General features: G+C 39.9%; 1 protein-coding gene across 2 annotated transcripts in view; it reads right to left on the bottom strand.

Moving 5' to 3' along the window:
* snx6 (sorting nexin 6) overlaps window positions 1-24950 on the bottom strand; it is a 66995-nt gene that overhangs the window by 2943 nt on the left and 39102 nt on the right. Inside the window, exons 10-14 of one of the 2 annotated variants that reach the window (XR_012098250.1) lie at window positions 17132-17171; window positions 8082-8168; window positions 5536-5582; window positions 3989-4148; window positions 1980-2065 (exon numbers count right to left, since the gene is read on the bottom strand). Coding sequence is in view for 1 of the 2 variants with exons in the window: in XM_073040026.1 (XP_072896127.1) it covers window positions 1980-2065; window positions 3989-4148; window positions 8082-8168; window positions 17132-17171 (373 nt within the window). In the remaining variant the exon portion in view is untranslated. The remainder of the gene's footprint in view (window positions 1-1979; window positions 2066-3988; window positions 4149-5535; window positions 5583-8081; window positions 8169-17131; window positions 17172-24950) is intronic. The other variant, XM_073040026.1, reaches the window with a different exon arrangement.

The following is a 24950-nucleotide window of genomic DNA, read 5'->3' as shown; positions in this document are numbered from 1 at the left end:
AAACCGGTGCCATGGCATGAAAGCCAAACAATGGGAAAGAACTGCAACATCCTTAAACAGGCCCATCAATGACTGGCACAGCTGAAGCAGCTTTCAATCAGGAAGTAAGGTAACCCTTCACATTATGTTCCTGTGTTGTACCAGTCTCTGTTCAATGTTCCTGAATGCGATTGGAAAAGATCAATATATTCAAAATGGTTATACTGGAAATTTTTAAATAGTTTGGAAAAGAAAGAAATTGATGAAGGTTAAAGAGCTGGGGTTCTTTTAAAATGGAGCAGCAAGATAATTGATATAATGTTCAAAACCAGCACATGCTTTCGCAAGGACCAAACATTTCACAAGATGGCGCCGATAAGTGTTCAAGGACATCTTCAACCTTTCACTGCTGCAATTGGAGCTTGCCTCCTGCTTCAAATCATACCAGTGCCCAAGAGAGCAGAGTGAGCTGCCATTACGACTATCGTCCAGGTGCACTCATACCTACTGTGATGAAGTGCTTTGAGAGATTGGTTGTGGCCAGTATGAATTTCACCCAAGGACCTGGACCTGCTGCAGTTTGCTTGTTGCCACAATAGGTTGACAGTGGATGCAATCTCACTGGCTCTCCACTCAGCCTTAATCATTTGTTTTTAATTACAGCTCAGCGCTCAACACCATCACACCCTTAGCACTAATCAACAAGCTTCAAAACCTGGGTCTCAGTACCTCGCTCTAAACCTGAATCCTTGAGATCACAGTCTGTGCTGATCAGAAATAAGAACTCCTCCGTGCTGACAGTCAACAATGGCACGCTAAGAATACATGCTTAGCCCACTGCTCTACTCCCTCTACACCCATAACTGTGTGGTTAGGCACAGTACAAGCACCATCCATAAATTTGCATAAGACATAACTATAGTTGGCAAAATTTCAAATGGTGATGAACAGGCATACAAGGGTGTGCCAGAACAGCTGGTTGAATGGGTGCTGCAACAACAACCTTGCACTCAGCATCAGTTAAGTCCATGGAAAGATCAGCAGCGGAAAGGGTGAGCATTTCAACTTCCTGAGTGTCAACATCTCCGAGGGTCTATCCTGGGCCCAACATGTTAATGCAACCACAAAGGCGGCAGGCGCAACAGCAGCGATATTTCATTAGGCAGTTGAGGAGACTTGGTATGACACCAAAACCTCTTGCAAATTTCTACAGATACACCGTGAAGAGCATTCTAACTGGTTGCATCACCGTCTGGCATAGAGGGGGCGACTGTAGAAGGCCTGAAAAAGCTGCAGAAAGTGGTGAACATGACCAACTCCATCGTGGGTACAAGCCTCCCTAGAATTGAGGACATCTTCAAAAGACAAGCCTCAAAAAAGGTGGCATCAATCATTAAGGACCCCTATCACTGAGAACATGCCCACTTCTCATTGTTGCCATCAAGGTGGTGATACAGGAGCCTGAAGCCACACACTGAATGTTTTAAGAATAGCTTCTTTCAATTTTTTTGTTCTCTTTTTGCACTACTTATTTTTTAAAATATATTTCTTATTGTAATTTATAGCTATTAATATTATGTATTAAAATGTATTGCTGTTGCTAAACAACAAATTTCACAACATAGGACAATGATATTAAACCTGATTCTGATTTACTGTTTAAAACTTTCACCAACTCTGATGGAACTGTCTTAGTTTAGCATGCGCAGTTAATAGTCGTTCAGCTCTAAAGTTCAACATTTTAAACAGGAAGCACTGGTGAATCATAAGTCAAAATAAGTAGCAACCTTATGTATCCATCTGAGGAGAATATGACTGTGCCTTGGCTTGAAAGAATTTAATAAATAGGGATCCTGCAAAAACTACAGTCGAAGATAAAATTTCAAGTGTTTGAATAGTTTTATACACAATGTATGGTCTAAACTAGCAAGTTTAGTCCTTACATTGTACTTATACAATTATTTTTAAGTGAATTTTATGGAGGACTATTATGACATTACCTTGGAATGTTTTAGTTCCAATTCTGCCAATTCTACAAGGTTTTTCCGAAATGCTGCAACTCTTCGAGTTTTGAAGTCTATAAGCTCTAGGAACAAAATTGTAATTATCAATAATACAATCTCAAGGAAGATAGATTAATCTTGATTAATACTGCTTGCTCAATTACTTTTAACTGCTTTTCCAGAATCAGTTAATAAAGTAGTCCATTCACTCCCATGTAATTTTCATGTGTACTTAAATAAAAACAGGAAGAGCTGGAAACAATTCAGACAATATATGTGAAAAGAGAAACAGAGTTTACATTTTAGTACCAACTGTTAGCGTTGTTGCTTTTCACGCCTTGCGATGCATCAGGCACCATTTTTGCTATTTCCATAACAATAGTCTGTTGTTTTTAAATGAGGCCAAGTTGCTAGTTTGACTCAACCCAGTACAGATGGAAAGCATGCAAGGAGCCAGCCAGATTCGAACTTCAGACCATTAGCCTCGAAGTCCGGTGCTGATGCCACCACACTACCAGCTGGCAATTCTACTGAGTATTTCCAGCATTTTCCATTTTTATTTTGGATTTACAGCATCTACAGTTTTAAATTTTCATTTACTATTTAAGTTATTAGACTTCTCAGAGTGATGCAACTCTAAACCCAAGCCCCTCTGTAGATTCTGGGATAGTAATTAAAGACGACAAAGCACAATTTGAAAAACCAGTAAAGTTATCTTGGGTGTTCAGGATATTATTTTTTCCAATCAAATCAAAATCACCAAAACTGATTATGCAATCATCTTAAAACTACTGGAACCAGTAGTGCGCATACCTCTACATTACAAGGACTACACTACACTTTAAAATATAAAGCAAATATTATAAAGCACTTTAAAATATACCAAATGTGAATGATGTTGTTAGTCATGAATAAGATTTGTCATTTTTAATATTCAAAATATCAGCTCAAAAGCCTTTCAGAAAATTGGGGTTTTTTTTAAACAGCTTCTCTAAATTTCCTGTGCAATTGATAAGTTATTATCTGTTTTTTGGCGCTACTTAAAGTTAATGAATTTCATGGCATGTGCTGGTGATATTGAACCTGATTCTGATTTAAACTTGTTTCTGATTCTGCAAACCTTAGAGTCATTGAGCCTAGAAACTCGATGCTGACCGAGGTGCCTTCCTGCTCTGGCTCCATTTGCCTGTGCATAGCCCACGTGTCTCTAAACTTTTTCCATTAATATATAGTCTAATCTTTTTTTTAATGTCGTAATTGTACTTACCTCCATCACCGTCAGTTGAAAACTTGCCTCTCAGGGAGGACCCCTTTTAATCTTTCCATTCTTAACTTTTTGCCCACTACTTTTAGACCCTCCTTAACCTGGGTACAGGTAGCAGGGTGGAAATATGTCTCTACTAAATGAGGTGTAAGGCGCTCCTTTCCTCCATCAGCCTGCAGGTCACCCTTGGACAAGGTGTAGAATGTGCTTAGCCCTCCAATCAGGTCACGTGAAGCCATGGCAGCAGGTGGTGGATGGTTGTTTGAACAGCTGGTGCATATTACAAGTCCTGGTTACGCAACCACTGATGCCAGGCAGACAATCTGAAGATAATGGCTGGGGTCACCCATTTTGTAAAGACACTGCCCAGAAGGAAATGGCAAACCACTTCTGTAGAAAAATTTGCCAACTGCCCATGTCATACGATACGGCACATAATGATAATAAACATGGTTAAAGGACAAGCATAATCCACCTTATCCACTCTCCTCATATTATAAACGTCAAATGCCACCACTTAGTCTTCTTTGCTCCAGAACAAACCAGTCTCTCCTTGTACCTCCCTCCAATCCTGCCAACATTCCCGTGCATCTTTTCTTCACCCTGTCTAGTTAACCTTATCCTTTCTATAGTACGGCAATGTATAATATTCCAGGTGCAGACTCACCAACAGATTGTTCAGCGGTCATATCTTCTGCTTACAAATTCCAATTCTGATGTGTAAACAGTGCAAAACAGTTACCTTGTTTTGCTGACTCTGAAAGCTTCTCAAACTTTTGACAGCAGAACTGTTGGTTGGTCTCAGCTTGAAGGACATCTTTGTTTTTAGCTCTTGATCTATCCAACAGCTTGTTTGCACTTTCATAATCCACCAAAGACCTTGCTCGTCTATAAAGGAGGTCCTGAGCACAAAAAATAAAACTTTACGATAGATTTGGAAAGCCTGTGAAAAATTACACAAATTGACTCACTGCATTTGACCAACTGTAAAAGTTCCCACCGCAAAATAATTAATAGTTTTTATTACGTGATCATCAAAAGTCAGGTCAGGTAGTGAGAATGACTTGACTTTTTTGTCAAATTAAGTCTTTGCTCTCACAAGTTCTATCTCTGAGCATCCTTTAGTACCTGAAGTACACTAGTATTTATTCCTCAATAATTACACTCAGTGGCCATTTTATTAAATACACCTGCTCATTCACACAAATATCTAATTAACAGATCATGTGGCAGCAACCCATTGCGTAAGAGCAAACAGAGGTGGTCAAGAAGTTCAGTTGTTTGTTCAGACAAAACATCCACATGGGAAGAAATGTGATCTAAGTGACTCTGACTGTAGAAGGATTGTTGGTGCCAGATGGGGTGGTTTGAGTAACAAATTGCTGATGTCCTGGTATTTTAACACACAACAGCCTATAGAGTTTACAGACAATGGTGCAAAAACAAAATCAAAAAACATGCAGCAGTTCTGAGGACGAAAACACTTTGATGAGAGAGGTCAGAGGAGAATGGCCTGACTGGTTCAAGCTGACACGAAGGTGACAGTAACTCAAATAACCACGCATTACAACAGTGGTGTGCAGAAGAGCATCTGTGAATGCACAACACTTAAAACCTTGAAGTAGATGGGTTACAGCAGCAGAAGATCACAAACATACATTCAGTGGCCACTTTATTAGGTTCCTCCTGTGCCTAATAAAGTGACCAGTGAGTGTCGTATTCCCATACAATTGTACTTTAATAGTGATGCTCAAATTATTCTTCACATTAACAATGCTATAATCTAACCCTGTACAGACCAATGGATGAAACTGGGTCAGGATGATAGTGTTGTGAATTCCTGAAAGAAAATCTCTTGCATTCGCATTGGTATAATTTGCATTTTGATTAACATCCAAAAAGAAGAATGGGTTGCTCCATTTCTTTTATCAGCCATGCATAAAAGCAACACCAGAGCTAAGAAAGAGAATTATTCTAATTACTTTCAATAACTATTCCTGAAAAAAAAAATAGCATTGTTCTTTTTCCATCTACATCAGCTTCTGGGTAAACCTTAAACAAGTACACCTTTGTTTGGTGAGGTAGAAAATTTAGATGACTAGTGAATCTAAACTGATCAGGTTTCTCTACTGTGAAAAGGAGGGGATCAGGAGGAGTGTGATGTGACGGCACAGATATCTTCAGGAAAAGACCATACTTCAAGGCTGGCAAGCTGGGCCTATCCTGCTGACCCAGTTTCCTAGCTCAGAATCACTGTTCACAGTCCCCTGTATACCAGCAATTACTTGCCTGAATAAATAACCCAATCTTGACTCTGGGCTTTCACAATTTGGAATCTAGCATGCATGAAAAATTACAATCAGGTAAATGAAATATCAATATTCATAGTCAAAGCCTGTAATACCAAGCAAAGTCCAAGGCTTCCTATAGGTAAATACCAAAAGACTAGTAATTTTGATTGGTACCGTCAGTAAGGTGCAACCTGTTTGTGTAAATTGTTTTATTTCCTCAAGAGACTGCAAGCACGAAGGGTGGGAAATGAATTCACACAACTTATGAAGAAAACTGCTCCATTCTTGAAAATCAACAACCTGAGGTGCAACGATTTTGTGCACTTTCTAGGTGCCATTACATCAGGCAAAATGTTGTGAGGACTCTAAATGACAATTTGCAAGAGAAATCTTAAGAAACTGAGATAATTTCTGTCTTTGGCTAAGGGCTGCTTCTAAGTAGAGAAGGTGGAAGTATATATAATAATGGGGATTGCAGGAATAACATTTGTCTGTCATACTTTCAGGAAAATAAGGGTATCCCATTCCAAGTACATTTGCAGTATAAATATGGAATGAGTACTACCCTCCCAATGAAACTCATATTTTGGCTCTCAGGGCTAAATCGATGATGCCTTTTTACCAGATTAGAATATTAATCTTTAATTTGAACCAAAATTCCCCAATAAATCATGCACTGCAAACAAATTGTCAGGACTAGTTGTTAAACATTAAAAGCTCCCTTGTTCCTTGCAGTCACTGCATCCTGAAAGCTCCCAAAAGCATACAATTCTAGGATCCTAACTATACCAGACCAGACAGTGCCATAAATATGATAGTTTGAACAACAGGGGTGAAACTTAACAGGAAGTCAGTACTGCATGTCACACTGGAATGAGGAACAAAAGTCTTGCCCATTATTTCCCCTTGGCAATGCAAAGCTGTTTAGGATTATTGTAAAAATCCATGCCATGGATTACACAATGGCCATGTTTACAATCCAAACCTTTTGAGGGCCATCCACAAGGAACACAATTTTAAACATATACAAGCAAAATATCCGTATCTGGTAAGGTTAAAGATACAAATGCGACAGCTCTGACTGCTTCGCTCACTGCCCCCACAACGATGTCACTTCCATGCTTCTTTCCAGCATGCCAGACCAGAAGGCTGAGCTGCTCCTACTGCAGCACTATATAGGAGTATAGGCCCAACACTACTGCAAACAAGTGCAACTGTTGCTCTATGCCATTGTTATATTGCAAGAACCCTCTATCAACCAGAGCTTCACCCCATTTTAAAAGGGACCAGTACTGTACCTGTGTTGTTATTGACAGACACTAGCTCTCCAGTACAGCATAGCTGGGCTTAGCACCACATATGGATCTCAAACTCAACTCAAGCCAAGATGAAAATATTGAGCAGTCAGTCACTAGACAAAGAGGCCCCTCTCCAAGAGGGCTCAGGCCTGACATCAGGAGGGACTCCCAATCCCTAAACTGCAGACTTCTTACTGCTCCCTCTAATCTCTGCATACTTCCCTGATGATCACATGGTTGACCTTTCAAAAGGAATAAGGATGTCTGTGGGGAAGTTTCAAAACCACCGCCAGCAAAACTGCATTGGATGTGTAGATAGTGTGATGAGCAGCCCGACAAGACAGAAACAAGGCGGTCACACAGCAGGGAGAAGTGAGGCTGACCCATCCCCTGTCAAAGTGTAGCCTATACTTTAACGCTACTCAAATGCCCTAACTTCTTTATACACTGCTACACTGTGCAGATCATAATGCTCCCAATTTTAACAGATTGGCATGGATCGGATGGACGGACAATCTTCTCCTCAGGCAGGAGAGTCTGAAACTGGAAGGCACAGGTTTAAGGTAGAGGGGAGATTTTTCGATAAAGTTCTGAGAGCAAGTTCCCTCCCTCCCTCCCCCCCACCCACACGGTGGTGGATATCTGGAACAGAATTGTTGGAGATAGATACAGTTACAATACATTTGGCCAGGTACTTGATTGGAAAGATGTAGGGAATTTGAGCCTAATGCAGGAAAGTGGGATTACCACAGACAGCCATCATAGTCAGTGTAGATAAGATGGGCCAAAAATTCTGTACTCTACATCTTTTAAGATTTTATAATTCAAACATGCAAAGTATGGCACATTTCTAATTCATGATCAACAGAATTGAAAGATGTGATAGGATCCAGGGACAGAATTCTAACAGGTCTATCAGAAGGTCCTTCAGTTAATTTATATTCTCTGTGGGGCTACGTTGAAGCACATGACTCATTACTCACAATACCAGCAACCATTTTTCACACTTTTCAGAGCGATAAAATCACCATGCTCTCAGTGTTGTGGGCGGGCAAGCAATCAAAGCAAAACCAGTGGTTTCAGCACCACAAACCAATTTGTTAGCTGTAAAAATTCCCCTCATTTCATATTAACTATATCACCTTTATCTTTCAATGTCTTTGGTAAACAAAACCTGAGAAATTAAGAGAAATATCTGCTCTTACACGATTATATAAACCCAGTAATTGGTTTAGAAATGACTTACCTTACCAGCTTGCGATTCTCTTAAGTAATACCTCAAAAGATCAGAAAGCTTTAGGTCTTCATCTGCTGACACCCGTGCTTCTATTTTCTGAAAATAAAGCACAAGATATTAACTACAAAATGATAAGGTTTGCCAGTTGAATCTACACAGTGCCTTATAAAAGTATTCATCCCCCAACCTTTTGCTCACATAAGTAAGTATTACAGCCAGGGATTTTGATCCATTTAACTGATTTTTTTAAATTTGTTAATCACATGCTCCTTTTTCACAGTAGAGCTCAAAAAACAGGGAAAACTGTAAAGCATAAAAAACTAAAAATTCAAAACCTGAAATGTCAACAGTTCAAAAGTATTCATTCTCCATTTGCTCACTACTTAGTTGAATCACCGCTCACAGCTATTACAGCCAGTAGTGTTTTTGGTTAAGTCTCTGTTAGCTTTGCACAACGTGATGGAGCAAGATTTCCCATTCCTCCTTGCAAAATTGCTCAAGTTGTGCCAGGTTAGTTAGGAAGAGGTGGTGGACAGCAGTGAGGTCTCGCCTGAGATTTTCTATCAGGTTAAGGTCAGAACTCTGACTGGGCCACTCAAGGACATCAATTTTCTTCATTTGAAGCCACTCCATGGCTGCTTTGGCAGTGTGCTTTGGGCTGTTGTCCTGCTGAAAGATAAACTTCCTTTCCAGTTTTAGCTTTCTGGCAGAGCCTAGCAGGTTTTTATCCATGATCTCTCTATATTTAGAAGCATTCATTTTCCCATCAATCCTGACCAGATTGTCAGTTCCAGCTGCTGAAAAGCAACCCTACAACATGCTACCTTAATCATATTTTACAGTAGAATGTGTTACCTGGCTGATTTATGCCACATGTACCTCTTAGTGTTGAGGCCAAAAAGTTCCATTTTTGATGGTCTCATCTGACGAAAAGATCTTCTTCCATATCTTTACAATATCCTCTAAGTGATGGTTTGCAAAGACCTCATCTCCAGTTGCAGCCAGTAACTTCTGCAGCTCACTCAGAGTGACAGTAGCTTCTTTTACTAGTGCCATCCTTCTCCAACGACTAACTTTGGGGGGGGGGGGGGGGGGGCCTAACCTAGGCAGTGTGGCTGTGGTTTCATTTTTTTTCTACTTTATCACAATGGACTGCACTGAGCTCCAAGGTACGTTCAGTGCCTTTGAGATGGTCTTGTACCCTTCCTCAGATTTGTGCTTCTTATTAGTTCCCCAACTTCTCTTGAACACTCTCATCTTCATTTTGGTTTGGGTGCTGAAAATCTACCATACTGTTGGATCTTAGAGAGGAGGTACTTCTTTTTATGAATTCATTGAAACCAGGTCATCCCCCAGTTTTTTACAACAACAAATTGGGTGAGTTGGTAACATAATTTAGACTACTGCACCTGAGGAAAGTTAGCATAGTAATTACAAAGGGGATGAATACCTTTTTTAGTCTCCATTTTAAGTAAGTTGTTGCCAGGTTTTGAAACTTTTCATTTGACATGATGCATAATGTTTTATAAATTAGCTCAAAAAAAAAATCCTACTTCAATATATTTTAAATTTAGAAAATGAGACAGTAAAATGTGAAAATAGTTGTGGGGGGCTGAATGCTTTTCCGAGGTACTGTTTATGGGGTGGTCTAAACTCAAAAAGGGGTATTTCAATATCCATCGTTAATTTAAACTGCACAGCTATCAAATCTACTTAATGCAGGAAAAAGCTAGTATCTATTAAGTAATAGCAAAGTACTTTTAAAAAAAAAGGATTATTAACATCCATTTTATAATGAAATCACCGTGAATTTATGTAAAGGAAAATGCATTTGACAAATCTGCTAAAGTTGTTTGTTTGTTGCAATTAGCAGAATAGATAACGGTGAATCAGCATTAGTTGGACTTTCAGAAGGCTTTTTATACAGGTTTATAAATAAGAGCATATATTAGGGTAATATACTAGCATGGATTGAAGATTGGCTAAGGAACAAAAAACTAAATTATAGGGGTTATATTTGATAGGGAGTAGGACAAGTGAGATGCAGCAGAAATCAGTACTTTGGCTCTAGCTTGTCACAATTATTTGAAAAGGAAATCGAATGCACTAACTTCAAATGTGAAAATACAAAATGGAGTGCCAGTAGGGTGTGCAAGGAGGATCCTCTCTACAACTTAAAACCATTTTTCCCCTCTGTTTCCCAGTTCTGACAAAGCATGTTCAACTTTAAACATTAAATATTTGTCTTTCCACACTTGCTGCCTGACCTGCAGACTTCAGTTTTAGATTTCAGATCTCCAGCATCTGCAGAGGCTCCAAGGAGCTATGGACATGGACAGGTAAATGAAAGCACATGGTAGCTGACAGAGCAGATTGATGCGAGGCCATCCCCTTTATTATATTTTTTAAAAAGCAAACGTTGGATTCTTTATCTTTAACTAATGACAGTAAGAAATGAATTGACATTTACATAAATTGTGTATGTGCATAAAATGTATAACACAAACCTCAAGATGTTGCATATGATTAAGAATTCAGAAGTGTGTTGTATTTAAATCCTATTGTTCATGATACAATTGAAGTAATCTTACTGATATGCAGGGCTCTGGTGAGGCTGCATCTGAAACATTGTCCTTCTTAAAGGGCTTAAAAGAAAGGTTCATTAGATTGATCTCTGGGGTGGGGTATATGGCCTATGAAGAAAAATTAAGCAGTCTTGATCGAGAATTTTGAAGAACACAAGCAATCTCATTGAAGTAAATAAAATCCTTAAGGGTCATGACAGAATAGATGCAAGGATGACGTTTCCCATAAGTGGATGCCTAGAATCAGAAAGCATTCAGGACAAATATAATTTATTTGCTCACAAACTCAAGGCCATGTTCCTCAATTCCCTTATTCTTGTTAAGAGACTGTTTATGTGATTTTCAACTTTGGACAAGTCATAATTCTTTTCAATTACAAGCTTTCACAAACTGGAGTCACCACCACCAAACTTACCAAAAGCTCTATTTACTCCATTCTTTGCAAATTCTTGATTCTATTTAACCTGACTTGAATATATGCAAATTACACCCTCATCTGCTATGGTTTTTACTTCAATTTGACTATACCAATAGATCCTTTCCCGTTGGCTCCAAGCCTTAGCTCGTAAAAATTCTGTAGCGTTGTCCCCTCAAATTATTATCCATTACTTGGCTGACCTGCATTCTCTCTCAATCCCATTCTGCCTCTTAAGAATACCACTGCTGTGTTTGTGGCCTGGCTACACAACAATGCTATTAATAAAAACGGTGGAGATGGGAGCTCAGTTTCATGGTTTTTTATTGGTAGAGTCCGAACTTTAACACACATGTACAGATCAATACACGCCTAATAGCGCATTCAACGACGTGTTACTAAAACATAAAGTTGTCCCTTATTATACTGTAGGCTATACAGTACACTCCTCCCCTTTTATTTTAATAATGTATCAACTGTTTTCTTTTACTGGGACACTATGTAAACAAATGTTTATCCTTAACATACAAATGCCTACCATTTGTTTACTTACCAATTTAATAATAACAAATTACAAACCCCATTTCCAGAAAAGTTGGGATATTTTCCAAAATGCAATAAAAACAAAAATCTGTGATATGTTAATTCATGTGAACCTTTATTTAACTGACAAAAGTACAAAGAAAAGATTTTCAATAGTTTTACTGACCAACTTAATTGTATTTTGTAAATATACACAAATTTAGAATTTGATGGCTGCAACACACAATAAAAGTTGGGACAGAGTTGAAATAAGATTGAAAAGTGCACAGAATATTGAAGTAACACCGGTTTGGAAGACTCCACATTAAGCAGGCTAATTGGTAGCAAGTGAGGTATCATGACTGGATATAAAAGTAGCGTCCATCAAAGGCTCAGTCTTTGCAAGCAAGGATGGGTCGTGGCTCACCCCTTTCTGCCAAAATTCATGAGAGAATTGTTAGTCAGTTCAAAAGGAACATTTCCCAACGCAAGATTGCAGAGAATTTAGGTCTTTCAACATCTACAGTACATAATATTGTGAAAAGATTCAGAGAATTCAGAGACATCTCAGTGCGTAAAGGGCAAGGTAGGAAACCACTGTTGAATGCACATGATCTTCGAGCCCTCAGGCGGCACTGCCTAAGAAACCGTCATGCTACTGTGACAATTATAGCCACCTGTGCTCGGGAGTACTTCGGAAAACCATTGTCACTTAACACAGTCCGTCGCTGCATCCAGAAATGCAACTTGAAACTATATTACGCAAGGAGGAAGCCATACATCAACTCTATGCAGAAACGCCGGCGAGTTCTCTGGGCCCGAGCTCATCTCAGATGGAACGAAAGACTGTGGAACCGTGTGTTGTGATCAGATGAGTCCACATTTCAGCTAGTTTTCGGAAAAAACGGGCGTCGAGTTCTCTGTGCCAAAGATGAAAACAACCATCCTGATTGTTATCAGCGAAAGGTGCAAAAGCCAGCATCTGTGATGGTATGGGGGTGCATCAGTGCCCACAGCATGGGTGAGTTGCATATATGTGAAGGTACCATTGACTCTGAGGAGTATATTAGGATTTTAGAGAGACATATGTTGCCATCAAGGCGACGTCTCTTCCCGGGATGTCCATGCTTATTTCAGCAGGACAATGCCAGACCACATTCTGCACGGGCTACAACAGCGTGGCTTTGTAGACACAGAGTGCGTGTGCTTGACTGGCCTGCTGCCAGTCCAGATCTATCTCCTATTGAAAATGTATGGCGCATCATGAAGAGGAGAATCAGACAACGGAGACCGCGGACTGTTGAGCAGCTGAAGTCTTATATCAAGCAAGAGTGGACAAAATTTCCAATTGCAAATCTACTACAATTAGTATCCTCAGTTCCAAAACAATTAAAAAGTGTTATTAAAAGGAAAGGTGATGTAACACAATGGTAAACATGCCTCTGTCCCAACTTTTGTTGAGTGTGTTGCAGCCATCAAATTCTAAATTTGTGTATATTTACAAAATACAATTAAGTTGGTCAGTAAAACTACTGAAAATCTTTTTCACCCAGGAGCTTCTTTTGTGTGGTTTCACAGTGCATGCCACACACTAACCTGTCCCACAATGCGTCTATAGACCAGCTTTGACAATGACAATGTTCTGATAATTTGCGCAATGCAGCACAATATTCAGAAATGCTTTCATTTTTGTTCTGATTCCGTTAGTGATATTTAAATCTTTCAGCAATGACCAGTGGTTTCGGGTTTAAATGCTGTTGGAGAGTGTCTACTATTTGCTTGAACATTTTATCAGCTGGCTTTTCAAGGGTTAACAAGCTCCGTAGCAGCCCGTATGTTTTTGCTCCCATAACACTGAGTAAGTCGCTGGCTTTCTTTTCATCATAAACACCATTAGCCTCACAATATACAGTGGTATGCAAAAATTTGGGCACCCCTTATCAAAATTTCTGTTAGCGAGTTAAAGGTGACCTGATTTCCAAAAGGCCTAAAATTAAAGAGGACACATTTCTTTAATATTTTAAGCAAGATTACTTTTTTAATTTCCATCTTTTAGTTTCAAAATAACAAAAAAAGGAAAAGGACCCGAAGCAAATGTTTGGGCACCATGCATGGTCAGTACTTAATAACACTCCCTTTGGCAAGTATCACAGCTTGTAAACACTTTCTGTAGCCAGCTAAGAGTATTTCAATTCTTGTTTGGGGGATTTTCGCCCATTCTTCCTTGCAAAAGGCTTCTAGTTCTGTGAGATTCTTGGGCCGTCTCGCATGCACTGCTCTTTTGAGGTCTATCCACAGACTTTCAATGATGTTTAGGTCGGGGAACTGTGAGGGCCAAGGCAAAACCTTCTGTTTGTGCCTCAAGGTAGTCCAATGTGGATTTTGAGGTGTGTTTAAGATCATTATCCTGTTGTAGAAGCCATCCTCTTTTCATCTTCAGTTTGCTTTTTTTTTATATACAGTGTGATGTTTGCTTCCAGATTTCTGGTATTTAATTGAATTCATTCTTTCCTCTACCAGTGAAATGTTCCCCATGCCACTGGCTGCAACACAAGCCAAAGCATGATCAATCCACCCCTGTGCTTAACAGTTGGAGAGGTGTTCTTTTCATGAAATTCTGCACCCTTTTTTCGCCAAACATACCTTTGCTCACTGCGGCCAAGAAGTTCTATGTTAACTTCATCAGTCCACAGGACTTGTTTCCAAAATGCATAAGGCTTGTTTAGATGTTACTTTGCAAACTTCAGATGCTGAATTTTGTGGTGAGGATGCAGGAAAGGTTTTCTTCTGATGACTGTTCTATGAAGGTCATATTTGTGCAGGTGTTGCTGCACAGTAGAACAGTGCACCACTACTCCAGAGTCTGCTAAATCTTCCTGAAGGTCTTTTGCAGTCAAACGGGGTTTTGATTTGCCTTTCTAGCAATCCTACAAGCAGTTCTCACAGAAAGTTTTCTTGGTCTTCCAGACCTCAACTTGACCTCCACCATTCCTGTTAACTGCCTTTTCTTAATTACATTACGAACTGAGGAAACAGCTACCTGAAAACACTTTGCTATCTTCTTATAGCCTTCTCCTGCTTTGTGGGCATCATTTATTTTAATTTTCACAGAGCTAGACAGCTGCTTAGAGGAGCCAATGGCTTCTGATTGTTGGGACAAGGTTTGAGTTGTCAGGGTATTTATAAAGCTTTGAAATTTGCATCACCTGACCTTTCCTAATGATGACTGTGAACAAGCTAATTAAGGTCTGAGACCTTGGTAAAAGTTATCTGAGAGCTCAAATCTCTTTGGGTGCCCAAACTTTTGCATGGAGCTCCTTTCCTTTTTTTCCACTCTAAAATTGTACAAAACAAAAATTATACACTTTAATGCACTTTAATTTTCTAGATGAGCCTCCCATAAGGGACTTGGCAAATGCTTTACAAAATTCTTTGTAGTCAACATTCATAGCTCCACCTTCATCTTTTACCTATGCCATCTTTTCAAAAATTTCAATCAAGTTAGTAAGACACAACTTGCCTTGTACAAAACTGTGCTGACTGTCCCTAATCAAGTCATGGTTTTCCAGTTGCTCATAAATTTTGAAAATGCCGGTTTCGCATAAAAACGATAGGCGTCCACACAATACATTTTTAAAAATATCTCTGTCCACATTGAAACGGAGATTTTGGTGAATCTCCTCCTACTGTGCATGCGCAGGACACATCTACCGAAAACAAGCGACACGTTTGGTGTCGAATCTCACCATAAAAGTGCGCGTTTGTGCAGTTACAGACTAGAAAAACTTGAAACAGCGGACAGCTGTTGGCTCTCGCACAGGAGAACTTAAAACTAAAAAAAAACAAATACTGGAGCGTACGGCGGCAACCAACAGGGAGTTCACGGACAGATTGACCCGACTGACAACGAACATTGAAAAACTGACTAACTCTGTTGCATTAATAAAGCACCTTGTTAAATGTGTAAAACATGTCTGCATCAGTTATCTTGTATTTCCATACAATGTTACATTAGGCTGTTACACATCTATTGTCAGAGAAGTACTTGCATAAATAGGTAAACCACCTTCATACAAGCAAGGACAGAAAACAGGGCAAAGTGAGTATACTCATTTATTAAGTTATGGGTTAAAGTATTTGGTGAGTACATTTCTTCAGTCTCATTGCCGTCTGTTCTGAAATTGTTAGATTGCATTCAAGAAAACAATGAAATAGCGTGCTGCCGTCTGATAGCATTTTCAAAAGTCTCCAGTTACTCCATCCACACTGGTCTGCCCGAGCAGCATTTTCAAAAATACCCACCCTGGAAAGCATTTTTGAAAAGCTCCGGTTTTGGGGGACGAAAACACTGTTTTAGTGTGGAAACGAAAAGGTAAAAACAAAGAGAAAAAGCTTCGGTTACGGATTTATCCGGCGTAGTGTGGATGTAGCCTCAGTCCCTGGGGATCAGCGCTGGCTGTGGTTCACCTGGACGTGCTGCGGCTCTGACTGTGTCCCTTGGTCTCCCGACATTCCCGACCCCGGCTGTGCTCCTGCTTCCTTTCAGGCTCGTGGCCTTGCTCTGCCTCCTTTATCTGCTCCTTGGCTCGTTCCTTGTATTCTTCCTCCGAGTGTCGTTATCAACTAAAACACGGCATTCTGATACAGTAACCTGGTCGCCAATTTGTTGTGTATGTGGCCTGGCTACACAACAATGCTATTAATAAAAATGCTGGAGACAGGAGCTAAGTTTCATGGTTCTTTACTGGTAGAGTCTGAACTTTAACACACACGTACAGATCAATACGTGCCTAATAGCGCATGCTCAATATGCGCCTAATAGCGCATTCAAAGACATTACTAAAACATAAAGTAGTCCCTTATTATACTGTAGGCTATACAGTACAACCACTATTCTCACCACCCACCCTCCTCTCACCCCACTACTACCACCACCTTTGAACATTGGTCCTCTGAGTGGAGCTTCTAAATTTCCCATTCCCACATCTGATCACTGATAGTCATACAAGTTACTTTTGACCCTACATTCTGGAGAACAGTCCTTAAACTTCTCCGCCTCCTTTTCCTTCTAAGAAAATCCTCAAAGAAAATCTCATTCAATCAAGTTCTTTTTTATCCATCCTAATTATTTCCTCAGCATTTGTTTTATCCTATAGTCAGTGAAGTACTTTAACCACTTTCTCCATGTTAAAAACTGCTCTATAAACAGATGTTTTTGCTGTATATTCATACTGACTTTGTACAAGACAATACAAGCATTTTTAATAAAGAGCAAGTCTATTAAAAATTGTTCAACTAAATTTCAAAATCTGAAAGTTAATCATGAGGCAACACACACAAAATACTGGAGGAACTCAGCATATCAGGCAGCATCTATGAAGAGCAATAAATAGTTGAGGTTTTAGGCCAAGACCCTTCATCAAGACTGGAAAGTAAGAGGGCAGAAATCAGAATAAGAAAGGGTGGAGGGGGAAGGAATATAAGCAAGCGATAGGTAAAAGCAGGTGTTAAGTGCATGCAAGTCAAAATTGACATACCCTTGTTTTTTCGAATAATTCTGATACCTTCAGGAAAAATCTGAAACAAAATAGAATATATTACCAAACTATAAAGTATATTTTCCAAATATAGCATACAGTGCTACATTGTGTAGGAAATTTGTTTAAGCAGTCATTCCAATAAAAGTCATCATTTTAAAGTCTGAAAATAGTTATAGGTTAAAGTAAGTTTGCACTTGGATTTGTACAACCAGCGTCTCAGAAGTATCTCTAGAAATACTAAATGAAATTAGGTTGGCTGGTTGCAATTTATCTCTTACTAGGCAAATATTTCTACAGAATTGCTTATAACGTAAATTTGAAAGTTTCATTCAACGAACACAACTGCTGACAGAAGCAGAAATATCATATTGACACAGTGAGCATACTTATTTATATGAACAGGCTGAAAACTCAAGTTTTTTTAAGCCAAAAAAGGCTCAATATTGCATTTTGCTCGATGCAGACAAAACTGTAATTTTTTTTGTGTGCCATACTCTGCCAGAGCTTCAGCGACCACTTATTTTTGCAAGTGGCTGTCTGGAGGAAAGATTCTGTGAGTGGACCCCCACATCCTTCTCACAGCGCAGTGTTTTGTTTTTTTTACGAGGCCGAGTTGCGAGCTCGACACTCAACCTGGCACGGATGGAAAGCATGTCCAGGAGCATCCCAAACTCGGGAACCTTCGCTCTGGAGTCCAGCGCTAATGTCACTGTATTGTAATAAAAATATTATAAAAGTGAAAACCATCGCATAGTAAATACAGCTGAGTTCATTCAGTTGTGCCAATTTGGGACAAGTCTTAAAGAACAAAATCTAATCAAGAAAATAGCTAGGTTTGCCTTCACTTATTTGGGATTCTCTTCTGCTTAATTGGGACAGGAGACAGTTGCCAAACAGTTTTTAACTAGCATCAGTCACATGCACTTGTGTGACCGTCAGACACTACACCATGTTAGAGCAAACAGTTTTTAAACAGCAAACAAGAGAAAATCTGCAGATGCTGGAAATCCAAGCAACACACACAGAATGCTGGAGGCCAGGCCAGGTTGCATAGCCGGGGGGAAAAAAAAAGTAGTCAACGTAGATTTAAAAAGTTGGAGGAGGGAAGAGAGAAACACAAGGTGATAGGTGAAACCAGGAGGGGGAGGGATGAAGTTAAGAGCTGGGAAGTTGATTGGTGTAACAGATACAGGGTTGGAGAAGGGAGAGTCAGACAGAAGGCAGAAAGCATGGAAGAAAGAAAAGGAGGAAGAAGCATCAGAGGGAGGCAATGGGCAGGCAAGGAGTTGAGAGAGGGAAAAGGGGATGGGGAATGGTGAAGTAGGGGAGGGGCAGGCATCACTAGAAGTTCGAGAAGATGTTCATGCCATTAGGTTGGAGGCTACCTAAAGGGAATATACGGTGTTGTTCCTACAACCCGAGTAGACATTAAAGGAGGCCATGGATGGACATATCAGAATAGGAATGGCAAGTGAAATTAAAATGGGTGGTCACTGGGAGATCTCACTTCTTCTGGCAGATGCACGATAGGTGCTCATTGAGGTGGTCTCCCAATCCACATCGAGTCTCACCAATATACAGTAAGCCACACCAGGAGCACCAGATACAGTAAATGACCCCAACAGACTCACAGGTGAAGGGATGCCTCACCTGGAAGGACTGTTTGGGACCCTGAATGGTAATCAGGGAGGTGGTATGGGGGCAGGTGTAGCACTTGTTCTACTTGCAAGGATAAATGCCAAGATTGGATCCTGTTGGAGATGGCAGAAGTTCCGGAGAATAGGAACCCTATCCCTGATATGGTGACGGAAGGATGGGGTAAGAGCAGACATGCGTGAAATGGGAGAGATGAGGGTGAGGGCAGCATTGATGGTGGAGGAAAGAAGGGAAGACCCTTCCTTTGAAAAAGGAGGACATCTCCTTCGTTCTGGAATGAAAAGCCTCCTCCTGAAAGCAGATGCAGCAGAGACAGAGGAATTAGATAGCATCAGCTGCATGTATTTGTGTAGCTAAAAAAAAAAAGCAGCGATTTTTGTTACTGATGGCTGGTGAGAAATAAGTAGCAAGATAATTTCGAATAGTTTTGCTCACTGCAGTTTCAAGCATTCAGGTTTGGAGATGCCAGGAACAGTAGGGAGTGAAAATGAAACGATTTCAGTACTTCAGGTTAGGAAATACGAAGAATTTGAAGATATTGACAATCGTCTTCAATGTTACAGTGAAAATGAAGATTGAGGATGCATTGCATGGAAGCACTTCTGTATCTGCATTTGGTGTCTGCGCTGATTAACTTACAATCAATCAAAAGAATACGGCAGCATACACTGCTCCAATAAACATTTGGAACTAATACACAGTTTTATAGATAGATAGATACTTTATTCATCCCCATGGGGAAATAGTGTTTTAATTTGTTCGTTATTTCATTTAAATACGTAACGTTATGCAGTTAAACAGCAGTTTGCCTTTTTTAAATACCTTTTTAACTATTTTCACGAAATTTCAGCTAACCGGGGCAGCTACTTAATTGGGTCAAAATGTATGGTCCTGATATGTCTTAATTAACTGGAATCACTGTACGACATTTTAATTCAATGAAACTTTGATAAGCTGAAACCCTCAAGACTTAAGAGACTTCGTCCCATTTATTTAGAGGCTACTATATCTAAATAAACAGCAATTTGACAGGTATTCATCAACAACAACACATCAAAGGTGCCTGCCTACTTCAAGCAGTTCAATCTGGTGTTCCTAATGTTGAGCTCCAGTGTTTCATTCAACTGCCATTAACTAAATATAACTGTAAAATTACCAGTTGTAAAGTACTTTATGTAAAGAATGGTTCTGAATCACTTGGAAATGTTTGACTTGAAGACTTAACCCTGTTTAACTACACACCACCATAGCATAAAGTCTACTTGTTTCAAATTATCTGATTGTGTTTCTAATGTTGAGTAGTTACATTTCATTCAATGTCATTCAATTTCAAAAGAATGTCACATAACATTACAATAAAATTTCCAGTAAGCTGTCAAGTTTGATGGGGAGTGTGGAAAATAGGACCATATAATCATTGGGATTTCCAAACACTGAGATAGCAGATTGTCAAGAGTTTTCCCAGAATATTACACATATTTGGTAGCAAGCCAAATTACAGCCATATTTTTGAAAAATTATCCTTGATTGACTGTTTTTCACTGGGAAAAATATAATTACCATGGCAAAAGAGCAGATCCAGGGCTGAAACAAGTGTCACACCAAAGCCTATTCACTATCAGTAGTGCTATGGAATGCCCTGTAGATGCCTAGACAAATACTCAAAACACCATCATCCAGGTGAAAACAACCTACTTGATTGATATCCTATCCATTGTCTAAATCTCCACCAGCATCTGTGTTATGTGTCATCAACAATAAGTACTGCATTTTGTTGCCTAAGCTATACTGGTACCAAAATGTACTTTTTCTTAAGAGCAATAAGGGATGTGATAAATGCCAGTCATAAAAAATAATTTCAAGCCTTTCTATTTACTGGATTTCAATACTTAATTAACATGGATTTAAAATAAAATTTTGTTTTCATTAACCACCCAAAATAGGTCTACCTCAAATCATACTCGCTTCTCACTACTGCCATCGGGAAGGTGGTACAGGAGTCTCAGGACTCACCCCACCAGGTTCAGGAACACCTATTAACCCTCAACCATCAGGCTTGTGAACCAAAGGGGATAATTTGACTTCACTTCATCATTGAAACACTCCCACAACCTATGGACTCACTTTCAAGGACTCTCAACACCATTCTCATGCCTGCTGCTTGTAACCTTTGATGCCTGACTAATCAAGCAACAATCAACCTCTGCTTTAAATACATTTGATTACTAGTCTCCACAGCCATCTGCGGCAATGAATTGCACAGGTTCATCATCTTCCTCATCCTTGTTCTAAATGGACGTCTCTCTGTTCGGAGGCTGTGCCCTCTAATCCTAGACTCACTCATTATGGGAAACATCCATCCCACATTTACCCTATCTTGACCTTTCAATATTCAATAAGTTCCAACGAGATTCCCCCTCAATCTTCTGAACTCCAGTGAGTACAAGCCAAAGCCCTCAAACTCTCCTCTATTTCATTCCTGGAATCATTCTCATATGTTTGTTTTTGTATTTGCACAGTTTTTTGTCATCTTTTGTACATTGGTTGTTTGACCATCTTGTTATGCGCGATCTTTCACTAATTTTATTACGTGGCTTTGTATTTACTGTGAATGCCCACAAGAAAATGAATCTCGGCATTGTACATACGCACTTTGATAAGTTTACTTTGAACTTTGAAATCATTTTTGATAAAAGTGTTCACTATTAACATTATCAATTCTATCTCACATAAAACAATTTCACCATTAATGCAAAAATCCATGAACTTTATTCAACTAAAAGCTTTACTATCCTCCAATTCTGTAGTACCATGATTGTAATTCAAAAAACACATCACAGTGAAGCACCTCTTCCTTTATATCAAAATAAGTCACTTCATCCTTATGATATTTAATGGCTTTGATCAACAATAATGGCATTGCTTGCCTGAGAGTATTTTCCCCCCATACATTACTTGATTAAATCTTATAAACATTTCCCTTATAATATTGAAGTCAATGCATGATATACTGCATATTAGTGTCATCCTTTGGTCTGTAATTTTTACTTCATCTATATTTATCTGAGTGAAGCTAGAGAACAGCAAGTTCAGGAGAAATTGTTGAGAATTCTATGAGCCTGTGTGAGTGTTGAATGTGCATGCTTGTATTACAAATTATTGTAACATAGTTCTCAAAAGAAAGTTTATGAAATCTAATAATTCATTTGTCTATCTCATCTACAGAGACAAGGTTAGAGGGAAAGCAATTTTTGTGTCCCCTGTCCGATGTTTAAGGAGATTAGTACGAGATGTATGGTCAGAAAAATACTTGCAACCTCAAAAGTGAAATCCTGTTTAAAAGCTAGTGGGTGCAAATCATTAAAAACAATTTCAGAATTCAATGTTTCATATTGATATATTTTAGTTTAACTGACATACATATACCCAAAAAAGAAAACACATCGAATTCAATCACAAACAAGAGAAAAATCTGTAGATGCTGGAAATCTGAGCAACATGCACAAACTGCTGGAGGAACTCAGCAGGCCAGGCAGCAGCTAGGAAAAGAGTACAGTCGACGTTTTGGGCTGAAACCGTTCAGCAGGACAGGAGAAGAAAAGCCGAGGAGTAGATTTAAAAGGTGGGGGGGAGGGGAGAGAGAAACAAGGTGATAGGTGAAACCTGAAGGGGGAGGGATGAAGTAAAGAGCTGAGAAGCAAATTGGTAAAAGAGACAGAAGGACATGTGGGGGGGGGGGGGGGGGGGGAAGCACCAGCGAGAGACGATGGGCAGGCAAGGAGATATGGTGAGAGAGGGGAAAGGGGGATGGAAAATGATGAAGGTGGGGTGGGGGGCATTACCAGAATTTTGAGTTATTGATGTTCGTGGCATCGGTTGGAGGCTACTCAAACAGAATACAAGGTATTGTTCCTCCAGTCTGAATGTGGCCTCATCACAACAGTGGAGGCAGCAAGGATAGACATATTGGAATGGGAATGAGAAGTGAAATTAAATTGAATGGCCACTGGGAGATCCCACTTTTTCAGACGGACTTTTTCCTGTAGGTGCTCAGCAAAGCAGTCTCCCAATCTATGTCAGGTCACTCCAATACACAGGAGGCCCGACTGGGAGCACTGGTATATGACCTCAACTGATTCAAAGGCGAGGTGTCACCTCAACTGGAAGGGCCTGAATGGCAGAGAGGGAGGAGATATAGGGGCAGGTGTAGCACTTGTTCCACTGGCATGGATAAGTGCTGGGAGGGAGATCAGTGGGGAGGGATGAATGGACAAGGGAGTTGCATATGGAGTGATCCCTGTGGAAAGTGGGGCGGTGGGGGCGAAGGGAAACATGTCCTTGGTGGTGGGATCCTATTGAAGATGGCAGAAGTTTCAGAGAATAATGTGCTGGACAAGAAGGTGGTAGGTGAGGACAAGAGGAACCCTATCCCTGGTAGGGTGGCAGGAGGATGGGGTAAGAGCAGATGTGTGTGAAATGGAAGAGTTGCGGTTGAATGCAACGTTAATGGTGGAGGAAGGGAAGCCCCTTTCTGTGGAAAAAAAAAGGACATCTCCTTCATTCTGGAATGAAAAGCCTCATTGAGAGCAGATGCGACAGAGGAATTGAGGGAAGGGGATGGTGTTTTTGTAAGTAACAGGGTGGGAAGAGGTATAGTCCAGGTAGCTGTGAGAATCCATGGGTTTATAATACAGTGGATATGCTATCTCCGGAGATAGAGACAGTGCAATTGAGAAATGGACCAGGTAAATTTAAAGGCAGGGTGGAAGTTGGGGGCAAAGTGGATGAAATTGACAAATTCAACATGGGTGCAGGACGGTCACCAGTTTAGGCTTGGAACATACTGTTCTACATAGCCAACAAACAGGCAGATATAGCTTGGACGCATGGGCTACAACTTTTGTTTGAAGGGAGGAGGAGGAGTCAAAAGAGAAATTATTTAGAGTGAGGAAAAGTGAATTAAATTTACTTTTAAACATGACCTAGACTTAGTGAAAAGAAACTTTTCTTCAGAAATAATGTGTTAATATATCCATAATAAATCTTGAAAATATATTCACTCGAACCTTACCAATTTTGCCCATACTTATCATGTCAGGATAGAGATGCCTTGTGCTGCTGTCTTGAAATATACTGAACTCTGCCATTCAGAACCATGATCTGAACGGCAGCAGACCTGCACCGGTCCATTGAAAATCCTTACATATAGTATACTGTGCAAAAGTTTCAGGTATATACTGTATATGTAGCTAGGATGCCTAAATCACAATATTATATTTGTCAATGTGGAGCAGAGTAGCTTGTACATCTGCTGTAAGTAAAGGATGTTGCAAATGGCAAGGATGGAATGCCACATGAGGAGTGTGGGACAGATGACAGAGTAGTACAAGGGCGGGGAGGGGCATGGGTGTAGACATACCCAGCCAAGACACCAGGCAAGGTCATTTGATTCCAAACTATTGGTTTATTGGTCATTTACAGGAAGTCACTCTGGAGCTTCCCACTTCCTCCCTACTTCCTTTCTCTTTTCCCCAACTATAATTCCCCTCTCCTCGCCCCCTTCCCATTCTCAGTCCACAATACAGACCCATATCAGAATCAGGTTTATCATCACTCATGAAATGTGTTTTCTGCGGCAGCATTACAGTGCAATACTCAAACATTCCACCTTTGGAGCACACACCTACCCCTGCCCTGCTCTTCTGGGACACACACTTACCTCCCCCACACCCTGGGACGCAAAAGGGTGCCCAAGACTTTTGCACAGTACTGTATAACAGAGAAAAACCTGTTGATACTTTTAACAGCTACCTTGTAAATCTCAGAGGACAATCCCTACAGGATTTCTAATGAATAAAGAGCTCTCTAATAAGATAACAGCTACTTCGCTCCAGTGTTTATTTCAAAATGATATCATGGTCCAAACATTACATTTTAGGATTTATTTGAATCAACTGCATGCATATACAAAAAAAAGCTAACATTATTGCATTAAAGATTGATTGAGCTGTAGTACATCACACTGTTTAACCCAGGTAGTGCAAAAAGCCACAAGCAAAGCAAAATTCATAATTAGCAGGCTAATTGTGAGAAAAAAAAGTTCAGTGGAAGAGACTTGAGTGACAGATATAATTTCATTAGATTTGGTAAATGGTTGGGA

This window comes from Hemitrygon akajei, chromosome 3 (assembly GCF_048418815.1).
Source record: "Hemitrygon akajei chromosome 3, sHemAka1.3, whole genome shotgun sequence".
In the NCBI taxonomy this organism is placed as follows: domain Eukaryota; kingdom Metazoa; phylum Chordata; class Chondrichthyes; order Myliobatiformes; family Dasyatidae; genus Hemitrygon; species Hemitrygon akajei.
Note: the sequence above shows the minus strand (reverse complement) of the source record. Positions and strands in the feature narration are given on the sequence as shown.